General features: G+C 38.4%; 2 protein-coding genes across 2 annotated transcripts; one reads left to right on the top strand and one right to left on the bottom strand.

Moving 5' to 3' along the window:
• Window positions 1–1,565: 1,565 nt before the first annotated feature.
• On the bottom strand, window positions 1,566–2,060 carry LOC143852296 (uncharacterized). Its single transcript, XM_077361695.1, has one exon. It carries the CDS (start codon window positions 2,058–2,060, stop codon window positions 1,566–1,568), a length of 495 nt encoding a protein of 164 aa, XP_077217810.1.
• Window positions 2,061–4,652: 2,592 nt separating this feature from the next.
• On the top strand, window positions 4,653–6,154 carry LOC143853442 (cotton fiber protein). Its single transcript, XM_077363206.1, has 2 exons — window positions 4,653–4,990; window positions 5,598–6,154. Exons 1-2 carry the CDS (start codon window positions 4,759–4,761, stop codon window positions 5,876–5,878), a joined length of 513 nt encoding a protein of 170 aa, XP_077219321.1. The 5' UTR covers window positions 4,653–4,758; the 3' UTR covers window positions 5,879–6,154.
• The last annotated feature ends 5,900 nt before the right edge of the window (window positions 6,155–12,054 follow it).

Consider the following 12,054-nt stretch of genomic DNA (forward strand, 5'->3'; position numbering starts at 1 on the left):
CATATTTATCTCCCTTCTTTGTGCAAAATTTACTATAATTTTTGCTCCCCTTTGCAAAATTTCAGATAGAAATTTTTTCTATCTTAATTTTAAGATAGATAAAAAATTACTATAATTAATTTTTGCCCCCTAGTGCAAAATTTCTGGCATCGCCCCTGTGGCTTACCTTGCTGAGAAAAACATTTTTCGTGTGCCCCAGTTTGAACTTTATGTGGTCGGTAGTTACTTAATTTAGTTACCTGCGGAAGGGACTCTTCAAAGCGCACAAAAATATTTGAAGAAATTCGACTTTTATGACAGTACTTGCTGAACTAGTCTTTATAAAATCAAGCCATTTCCCTTTTGGAAAAGTTGTTCTAAGAAGCGTCTCAAGTTTCGTTAATTTGTAGCATGGCTTCTAGTTGCAAGATGTCCAGCAACTTTCCACAAGGAATTGAAAGATCAATCCAAGTTTCAAGGTGGCTTAATTCTACTGGATAATAAGCCCAGTAAACTCTGATTTGGAAGTGAAGTTGCACACATTGCCTGCAAAATTTCCTAATTGATCTAGGTTAGCATGGTTACACTTGAATACCAACACCTCCTGCACATTACACGTGCATCACCTGTTTTTTTGGAGATGCAAATACAATTGGTTTCCATGATTGATGCTTACCTTCAAGGCCAGCCTGCTATTTTGTACAAACCAGTTCAACCACAATGTTAGTTGAAACAGTGAATTGGTTAATACCCATTGCTCTACTTAGATCAGTAATCCCAGCATTAACATTTCCTTTGGTTCTTCTTATGTAAAACATATTACTTGATGCACGGATTTGTGTAATGGGAAAACTACGGAAGGAGGGTCTGAAACCTTAAACATCCATTTTGTCAGCGCAATTAAATGTTGTATGGCAGAAATAAGTTCTCACCAAGCTTTCACGGATGGGTTTTTGAAAAATTAGTTTAGATTTCACCAAAGTCATAGATGAGGTTTATAAGAAGCTGTAATGTGTTCCAAGTTCATTAATGTTAACTTACCAACTTCTCCAAAAGCTTAAGCTGTTGGATAAATGCGTTATTTATCTTTTATACTTTAACACTTCCCCGCACGTGTGGCCCACTTGGCAAACACGTGGCACATGTGGTCCCATTTTGGGCCGACCATCGCATGTGGATTTTTGCTATCCGGGAGGTTTGAACTCGAGACCTTTGGCTCTGATACCATGTTATGTCGGGAAAAATTAATGAAATTGTTCGGAATGGGTTGGATCTTCCAAGTGATATCAGATGTGATCGTCTAAGTAATTAAGTATTTTATATTGCATTATGCTTTCTTTAGTATTTTGTTTGGGGTGTAGGAGACAAGGTGGCATGTCCTCTTGCACTTCTTCTATTTCTATCATGAGTTAAAAAGAATCTGGACAGAGAAATGAAAAATTGGAAAAATAAACCATTTATTCTGAAATATGAAAACTCTCAGATCTACACACGGGCCGCAATGTCGAATGACAAAAGAATATGTGAAATAAGGAAACAGAAAAAAGAATAGAAACTCAAATGATAAATCTCCTCCACCATCTTCTTTAAATCGTGCCTCTATGAAGCATCTCACGATACTGCAAATACGAGACCTGGCGTTGCATTCTCATCTGATCGTAAAACCTGGCTATGAATTCCTCCGCTTTAGAATCAATCTCTTCTTCTTCATTTTTCACCCCACACTCATATCCACATTCATAATCTTCATCTACATCACTCCTATAACTCTTTCTCCCATTCTCATCATAAATACGATCTTCATCTTCGAAATTTACAGGCGGGTTTATACAAGGAATGCGGAACCTCATAGAGCTGGGTTTGTGCAGTTTGAAGCGGATGATTGGAGTCTCATCGAATGAGAATTCTCGCTCCCCATAAAGAATGGAATCACGAGCATTGGTTAGAATGTTTTTGAGATAGTTTGGGAGGAGATTGACCATGAATCCTGGCTTGAAGAAGCCTCCTTTTCTCACCCAAAACAAGGCTAGACGTACTAGGCTCCATGCTCTACGTGTCAATGCCAGTTTGTTCTTCGCCATTAATAAGGAAAATGCTTGGAGAAAGTGTTGGGTTGAGAAAGTGTGTTTGTTGATGGGAAAGGAAGAGAAGGTAATGGGTTTTATATATGATTCGCTACGCGTTCTATAGTATACTGTCTGGAAGGTCTCTCTTTCTTATTTTCCATTTAATAATTAGCTACGCTGTCTGAGTCTCTCTCTCTCTATAGACTGACACACGGTAAGTCTTACATTTCTCTCTCTATAGACTGGCACACGGTAAGTCGTACATGGGTTTTTACTTTCCTGAAATGCCCCTGGTATTTTAAATGGCTGTTAGGAGAATCAGAGAATGGAGTATTTATGTGGTGTGTGCCGTGTGCGAGTGAAGTTCAGTATTTTTCTAAAAGTACTGTGGGGTCCACTTCATAGGATGATCCAAACCGTTCATTTGTTGGGCAGCAGTTGTATCCCTCATATGATCTTTGTAGGATGATCTTAACCCTCCCCAGGTTTCTATAATGTGTCATGCCTCTTTAGATCGGAGGGTCAGTATCTTCCTATGGAAATGATCTTACGTTGCAAGAAAAACATTTCCTACAATTTTTTTGCCCATTTTGTTCATAGGAAATGATATTTTCGCCCACTTTTCTTCCTTGGGCTAAACACTTGTAAAAGGGTAGTCATAAATACACTAGAGTGGGCTGGACCAGGAAGAAAAGGGGGCCCAATTTTTTATCAGACAAAAGAAAGACGACTTTTAGGCTTAAAATGTTTCTTTATTATTTTTATATTACCAGTCCTGCAAGCGATGAGAATCCTAAGTCAGAGAGTAGTTTCTAAGAAATAAGCTGTCGATTAGTTGTAACTTGTAAGAGAGAGAAATGCATGAGCTTTTTAAACCATATTTCGTTTGAGCTTATTTTAACATTTAATATCCTCTTAAACGAAAATTAGTTTCCAAAGGCCCTAGTTTTGATAATGACACTCTTTTAATGTCCATGTAACACAGGGATTGCTGGGTTGGCACACAAGATAATATAATTACAAAATAATTCGAACAATTAAAAAATATCAATTTTTAATGGCCCATATTTAACTTTAAAAAATCCAGAATAACTCAATATTTTTTTTTTGAATTTTCTGAATTAAACCCGTGTTAAAGTATAATGCGTGGGTTCAAAACTAAGGCAAAATCCACATGCAATAGGCAAACCCAAATAGAGGGGCCACATGTATGATAATCCAATCTATGAAAATTTTCATTGAATCGACCATATCATAGTAAAACTTGTACGTATCCAGGGATGGGACTCATGGAAAAATTGCTCCGATTAGAAGATCATAACAGCCTTATAAAGATCATAAGATTACACATGGTCCCACATTGCTAATAGCACCCTAGGAAGTGGGCCCATTTACACTTTGTCATTGTTGAAGCCAGGAGGGTTGGGTGATTTTCCAACCTTACAGCTATACTCTACTCTTTCGTGTAAAACATAGCAGGCAAGAAACTAAGAAAGCATGAAAGCGAAAGGAAACAAAAAGGACAAAAAAAACTGACTCAAGCAACCAATTGTAACCCTTTGTTTTGATATCGGTAGCCCACTATTTATTTGACATAACTATCGACTCATAACACAGACCACCTCAATCACTTCTTTGACCGAATTAACCCTGGTAAGTTGCGTGTGTGGAAAACAAAACTAGTTAACAAAATTGTAATTTCAAGACCATGCTAGCTCATAGTGGTGGGACCCATGCCAGAAAAAAAACAGTTTGTACAGGGTGGCAGGGCCCCACAACGGTGATCATACAGGTTTCATGAGTGGTCTGTTTGTTTTTTTCAGTTTTCTTTTTTAACGTGGGAAAAACGAAGACGACCCATTCCAGCTCTTGGTGCGAGAATCCGTACCAAGAAAACCCGTCAACCACGCCCTTAGGCCTATTTTTGCGGTATGGACACCCCCCATCTCGGTGTAAAAAGGTGTTGTTACACCTTTGCCACACCTTCTACCGTAAATTACCAAATGCCCATCAGGACAAGAAAACGTCAACTGCCAGTACTTCTTTATTTAGAGGAAATGACCAAACTGTCCATTCTCTTATTATTTGAAGAAATACAAGATATACACTGGCGTTTGATGTATGACTCTCCCTCAACTAGCAAATCGGTGCACTACCAAAAGAGTTAACTTGGGGTAGCTAGTGATTGATGACTTAAAAGAGGTGATAGGACAAATAGAATTCAGACTGATAGAAGAACTGGGTCAAGGTAAAACTGAGTCAACTCAGGGAGTTTTTGGCCATGTTTGAATTGCAGGATTTTTTCTTAAAAAGTCTGCAGAGGAAAAATGTTTCTAAAATTTCTAAGATAATTTGAACCGACCCGAGTTTCAATGTATAGAGAAGAGTTGATACAAACATACACCGAGTTCCAATGTATGATATTATATAAGAGATCTTCTCATAGAATTAAAACCCAATTAACATGGGTAGTTTGGTCATCTTCCTACATTCCAACCTCACCCATGTAGAATAGTCTTCCAGCCTTTCAAAACCACAATGGCATTTACGTCCTTCCAACCAAACCAAACAAGCTCCATACACGTATTCCTCCCTATATATACCTTTTATACCTAACTTCTTTTTTCCTAACTCTGTCTCCTTCCCCGCCCTGCTTAACGCAGGGCAATCGGAAAAACAACCACCCCCACCCAACCCTTCTCCAAATTCCCCAATGGAGAAGGAAGGTAGCACAAAGAAAACCCTCGCCGGAAAAAAGCGCAGCGGCATGAGCCTCTTGCGTGCCGCTCTTTTAATGGTCCGCCGCCAGCCCCACAAGCCAACCTCCGTCCATGCCGACGTTGTCGAATCCGCCGGAAAAGGCTTAAAGAATCTCGTCGGTGCAGTTCGCCCCTTGCACTTACAACACCAATCTAGTTCTCCGACATCAGAAATTATCTCGGCAGGTATTAATGTCAAATTACCAATTCCTCCAAAAGCTTAAGGAATGATAGAGATGGTGTTATTTAATCTTTGAGGAATGATAGACTGAAGTGCACCCTTGCAAAAAAAAAAAAACCAGTTAAGCAAAGTGCCTTTATGGTTATACATGTCAAGGGCGTTCCCTTCAGTATATCTTCCCTTTTAATCTTTGATGGGGTTTTATAACGGTGCCCGTTAAGCATCATTTAATTGCTGTTGGGAACATGATTTTACACGTACTTTTATACTTTATAAACCGTTTTCAGAATTTTTTTCATCGAAGTATGTGTAAATTCAAGATCTCCAGGGCCATTAAATGATGCTTAACGAGTGCCCGCTAGCAAAACTCATCTTTTATACTTTAACACCCCCCCCCCCACCACCACCACCACCACGTGTGGCACCTCTTTTTAGGGCTGGCCTACACATGGTACATGTGATCCTTCTTTTTGGGTTGGCCATGTAGATTTTTAATATCAAGGAGTTTTCAACACATGAGCTTTTCACTATGATACCATGTGAAAACAACCAATTACTCCAAACGCTTAAGCCGTTGGAGATGGCGTTATTTGATCTTTTATACTTTAACAGGTATCACTCCGGCGGGTTCAATGCGGGTTGACTCGTTCCACGATGTTTTCCGGCCGCCTCCGTCACCATCGTGTTGCTCGGATGTGGATGATGGGATGAGTAGTAGGTATGCATCGGCGGAGGATCTCAGGGAGCTTGATAATTCCGGCAAGAGCGATGATAATGGTGGGTATGGTAATGGTGGGGATGAAGCTATTGATGTGAGGGCTGAGGAGTTTATTGCAAAGTTTTATGAGCAGATGAGGCTTCAGAGAATGGATTCCATGAACCGTTATAATTAGATGATCCAGAGGGGAACAGTTTAAGCGCATCAACATCAGAGGCGCACGTTAGAGATGATTATTGCTTGCATGCACGTGGGTTTATTTGATTCTCTCTCTCTCTCTAGTTTGCTTTTTTTTTTTTTTTTTTTTTTCTGCTGCTTTTCTCTTTCCATCTGCGTACGAATAAATGGTCTGGTTTGATATTGGGTGGTAAAGCTGAGAAAAATAACAAGGAAGAAGAATCAGAGAGAGGAGTTGTGTGTGATTTCTGAAATAAATCTTAAATTTTTCTTCTTTTTTGCTTTTTTGGGAATTTTTAGGTTTTGTCATTAGGGAAGAAAATGTAAAGCTGGTCTATTTGGCAAAGGGAAATAATGGATATATTTTGAACTTTGAGGCAATGGTCTATCGTGAGCCGAGGGAACACTTTAATAACCTGACCGTGGCCATTTTAGGTTATTTGTTTATTTAGTTATTTGTGCCCTAAGTTGATTGAAAAGTCTTTAGAGGTTGCTTTTCCTCTCTCTTTTTTTAAGGAAGTAGTGGACATTTCTAGTTTGGAATTTTTCCCCCTCAGGTATAACTTATAAGGAATTCTTAGTGACTGCTGTATAGTTAGAAATTCTGGAAATTTTATGTTTTTCCCAGTACAGAGTAGTTAAGATCCTTATAGAAATCATGCAGGTGCTTTATGTTGAATTCCCTAGATCATCATGTATTAGACCAATTAAGACGAATCACTCTTATAACCACACTAATATATAGGCATGGATTCTCGTTCTTTCCCGAAAATCTGAGCGGCGGAAACGGATTAATGAGAATCTCGGAAGCGACTCCAAGTTGCTTCGAAGAATCAAATTTCTTAGTTGCAAAAAAAGTAAAAATAGGGGAAAAGGTAGAAACAGAAACTAAATTTTTTTTTTTTGGCTTTTGTCATTCTCCGCATCTAAAAAACGAACGAAGTAATTTCAATAAGCATTTGCGGAACACATCCTAATTCGTTTTCTAATTTTTTTTAGTGGCTAATTAAAGTAATTTACTTAAGTTGGGGGTGGAGCGGATGGACTGACTAACTCTCTCACTGCTTAATAAAATCCTACTCTCTCATGAATCGTTGCATGCCTTTCGCTAGTACAATTGGAGCTCTAATAATTAATATTATTTGCGGCCGCATTTTATGTGAGGTTTTAGAATGTATTAATTACCAACAAGTTGTGCTGTCCATCACCCCTGCCCCTTACCCCTAGTCATGTGATACTTCCCTCTGTCTAACCGTTTGCCCCTTGCCCAACCTCGTTTCTACTGCACCAGATTTTATAGGTGTATGGTTGGCCAGAAGAAATTCCGGCAGCCTATTACAATCATTTTCAGTCCATGCCTGCATTTTCCATTGGTTATAGTATGTACTTTAAACAACATTAATATCTGCCAGCATTTACTTTGAACAAAACATACCTAGAATTTATTCTTTTTACATCTTAAATCAGTGGATATAAGTATTAGAAATAAGAGAGTATAAACTACATTAGGATTGTTATATATATATATATATATATATATATATATATATATATATATTGTTAAAATCCATACATACAAGCATGCCCTTATGATCATTATTGGCACCCCTCTATTGAAAATCTCAAATGCCTCTACGCCCACCTGCAAAAGCTGAGTGTCGACTCTAGTTTTCAATTTCTCAACACCGTCCACACTCCAATATAAATTATATATTTGTGATTTTACAAAGGGAAATGAATCAGGGGTGTAAATGGATATTCGAAAATTCGATTACCATCCGCATCTGAATCCATTTAAAGCGAATAGTATCCAGATCCGTTTCAAGCGGATATTATCCGAATCCGTTTATGAGTTATCCGGCTCTTAGCGGATGCGAATATGGTAAATGGTATATCCGATCCGTTTAACATCTGAATCCGAGAAGTAAATTTTTTTTATTTATTATTAATAATATCATTAATATTTATTTTTAGTAATGACACACTATCTTTTGTTTCTAAAAGAAAAATAAATTTTCTTTTTAGAAAAAAACAAAAACAAAAACAAAAAGTGTTTTGGGTAGGAAATGAAGTAATCTCTCATTTTAAGGGCATTCTTGGAGTTTGACATGGCTTCTTTATGAAGCAACAAAAAGGCCATAGTCATTGATTGTAAATGGACGGCTCAGATCAATTTTTCAACTTAGGGTTATATAAAAACCCAAAATGCAATTAAAAGAGGAGACTTCTAAGGTTTGCAAGGAGAAGCAAGAGAGAGGAGAAAGGAGGAGGCTGAGACACCATCTTCGGCATTCCTTGGTGCCTCCAATTGCACCAAAATCCACTGCCGCCCATCTCCACCTTCTCACAGCCACCTCCATCACCGCCAGTCACCTCCATCTCTAACCCAATCATCATCTCCATCCCCATTTCTCTTCATCTTCCACAATCAGCACTCCCACTTCCACTGTTCAAAATAGCCCAAACCCATTCCATCATATACATAAAAAAAGAAAAAAACCCAACGACCACTACCACTACCATCATCCTCCCCACCGCCTCTCTCTCTCTCTGCCTTTGTTTTAAAAGGAAGAAGAGAATCTCATATATTTTAGGGTTTGAGAGTTAATTTTGTGAAGAGAAGGTAGAAGTATGGTTTTAGGGTTTGAAAAATTTATTCGAGGAGTAAAAATTAGAAGAAAGATAAAGTGCTGCAATAAAATGTTTGAATTTACTAGATAAACTGATAAGGATAATATCCGAATTCTAAAAATATCCGACGGATACGAATTCGGTAATAGATATTAAATATCCGTCAAATTCGAATCCGAATCCGAATCCGAATTCGGATAGTGTATACTGGATCCGTTTACACCCCTAGAAATGATATATTCATCTCTTTTTTTTTAACAAGGGACAGCCCCCTTAGTGTAAAAGATTAGTCATAAATAAAATAGGGGCGGTTGTCCCTGCTCCCGAGTATAAAAAGCGACGTATATACCACTGCCCATTTGCAAATAGGTGATCGTTATAGGTGTAAGCCCAATGGTTTCCACCTTAGCATTCCCATCTTATTTTGATGATTCCAATACACAAGTGATTTATGATCACTAATGTGTTTGATTGTCTAAATTGTAGATCATAATTGCTTAAAGACATCATTGCTTGGATTAAGGCCAAAGAAGCTCGCATTGGACCGCTTATGAAGGCCAAAGACATCGGAGATCCAAGACAAATGAAAACTTGAAGAATCGCATTGAAGATCGAAGTCAATTTAGATTGTATAAAATCCAATCTTAGTTTTAGATTTTAAGAGGCATAATTAAGTTTATCTCACACTCCCTAAATGTATAAGAGATTGTCCTTGTGGTGTTCCAACACCTTGGAACCCTCATAGCAATCCCAAGTTGGTGAGAAATTGGAAGCCCAAAAACAGAAGTGAAAAATCTGCTAAACATAGGCTTCTCGGAGCTCCGAGAAATGGTCCAGTAGACTTTTTCCAAGTTCTGTTTGTATTCCCGGAACTCCGAGAGCACTATAACGGTCATATTTTGAGCCGTTGGGAATTTTACTGGAATTACCACAATGCCATTGAACGGTCATATTTTGGTTTTCCTATATATATGGGCATTCTAAACTTCAAGATCATCAATCCTAACACTCTAAAAACCTACTTGAACATCCATAGCGTGAATCAAACTTGTTTATACCTCTCATCATCTAAATATTAGGATTTGGATCATAGGCTCAATTTGTACATCTTCTACATTTTGTAAACCCTTGTGAGTGATTGTTTTTTGTTCTTTCTTTCTTTTCAAGAACTTGTATTGAGCGGGTGTTCGGAGAAGCGTAGCCCACTCTCCGTGGTGAAGATCGCCACCAAGGTTAAAGGCGGTTGGAATTGTGTAATCGGCATTGATCTTCGCCGAAGTTAAGAAGATCACTTAGTGAAGCCATCAACGGGTCTTTGTTGGTGGAGTGGAGTAGGAGGACCGAACCACTTTAAATCTCGGGTGCACTCTCTCTTGAATTCTAGCTCTTTATTTTGCATTGCACCTCTAGATTTAACTTGTGTGCTTAAATTTCATTGTTGATCTCTTAATTTCCAAATTAGGTTTGAGTTTTTCAAAAGGTTAAAACTTGCTAAGCAACCTAATCATTTTCACTCCTCATAGTTGCCATCTTGGGACCACCCTTGGAATTTCAGTCTTCATATGTGCCCTTTTGGATAATCATAGTCATGGCAAATAACATGTCACATGGATGCTTATAATCATGTACAACTGAAATAATAATGTGCACTAGTGGGCCGGACTTGGGTCCAAAAAAGTGAAATGGGCCAGATATCCACTCATCCAAATTACAGGTTATAATTCTTTATAAAAAAAAAGGGCGGCCCAGTGCAGAGGCTCCCACCATTACGGGTCTAGGGAGGGCTAGATGTACGCAGCTTTACCCCTGTTACAGTTGCGCCAAGGCTCGCCCTCTATGTATAAATAAAATTATTTTAATTTAATCTTCTGTGCAACTGAAGCAATAGAGAATTTTTGAAAGCCTTTAACTTTATAATTTCTAAAACTATTATGATCTTCATGACCAAAATCTTGATTAGAGACTGGGTATCAACAGTTTTTTGTTTTCCTTATTTTTCAACCACTCCCACTCTCCCTTCCCTCTCTCAAGAATTTTAGCTATGGAAAATCCAAACTTGGAATCACATTGAACATCCTATAATCAGCTGATATTATAAAATGACCAAAATAACCTTCTAATGATAGCATTTTACAAAGACGAGGCCATTCTTAGTCGTTTCAAAAGCGTGAAATAAAGTTGAATCAATTCCAACACAACGAGAAAAAGAAAGAAAAAGAAGCCTTAGTACGTATTTTTACCCATTTATCCTTCAACATAATGGACCCATTGAGGGGCACTCCAGTCATTTCAACATCCACTAGTAGGAAGAATTTAAACAGAAAGAGGGAAAAAAAAAAACTTCCCTGATGAGGGCATTTTCGTCATAACAAATTCTCCCCGGTTGTTTTTCTATCACCAGGCATGAGAAATATACGAGCACTTATCTTTAATCCAACGAAACCCTTTCCTAAAAGAAGCTTTCAGCGTCCCTTCAACTGCATATACTTTATACCCAACCACTCTCTTCCTCCTCTTCATCTCAGGATCATTAAAACTCCACGATCTCATGGCCTTAGAAGATGAAGAAACCTTCCTCTTTATACGAGGAGGTACGGACTGAGATCGAGCAGCTCGTTCCACGTAAATTTCTTTTTCTCTAAAGGATTTTCCCTTCTCCATCTCTAAATTTCGGTCACGGGAGTAGGTTCGGGGGGTGTACCAGTAGATATCGGCCATCTGAATAAAGGAAAAAAAAAACAGTGAGAGAGAGAGAGAGAGATGGGTTTTTAGGTTTTGGTTTTTTCTAGGGTTAGGGCTTTTTTGTAGAGGGGAAAGAGGAGGAGACAGCACGAATAGAGGGGATTTTCGCTGTGTGTGGATGGATACGATGGAAAAGGGCTTTGTTTTTTTTGTTTTGTAGAGAAAGAGAAGTGGATTACCTCGTGTTTCTCTCTCCGGAATTTATGGCTTTTATTTTTTCTCTCTTTTTCCTTTTGCCTTTTCTCCTAAATTTGGATACCACTCGATCTCTCCCTCTCTCTAAGTTCTCATGTTTTGTGTCATAGTCACCAAATAGCTGTCTGTTAACAAAATTTGAAATAGAGGGAGTGTGAATATCAAAAGATGGGTGCTCTCTTTAATTTATTCTCAAGAGTTGCGTTTAAGGAAAACAGCCAGCCTTGTTTTAGGCGTAAAACAAGGCTGATAATAGGAAACTGCTCCGAATTTCCCATTAAAAGACAGAATCTTATCTGCTTAGGACCCTCAGCGGGCCCACATTTTGATTGTTTCAGAGGCAATTATTCGCCCCTTTTTCCTACCTTGGACAGCCCCCTCTATTGTAAAAGAGGAGTAAAAACTAAAAACTACAATAGAGGGGGCTGTCTCAAGTAAGAAAGGGAGGCGAATATATCACTTCCTGTTGTAGATTACTAGATTGTCGGTCTGTTAGGCCCATGGGTCCCACCTTTTTTTGTTGCTGATGGGCCCTACGTTTGTTCATTCTTTAATGGCCCAAAGATCATCCCCGTTAGAGAATCATAGTCTCCACTAATATACATC

Source organism: Tasmannia lanceolata, unplaced genomic scaffold, assembly GCF_043159265.1.
Source record: "Tasmannia lanceolata isolate RefF3 unplaced genomic scaffold, GAP_Taslan_0.1 ptg000019l, whole genome shotgun sequence".
NCBI lineage: Eukaryota > Viridiplantae > Streptophyta > Magnoliopsida > Canellales > Winteraceae > Tasmannia > Tasmannia lanceolata.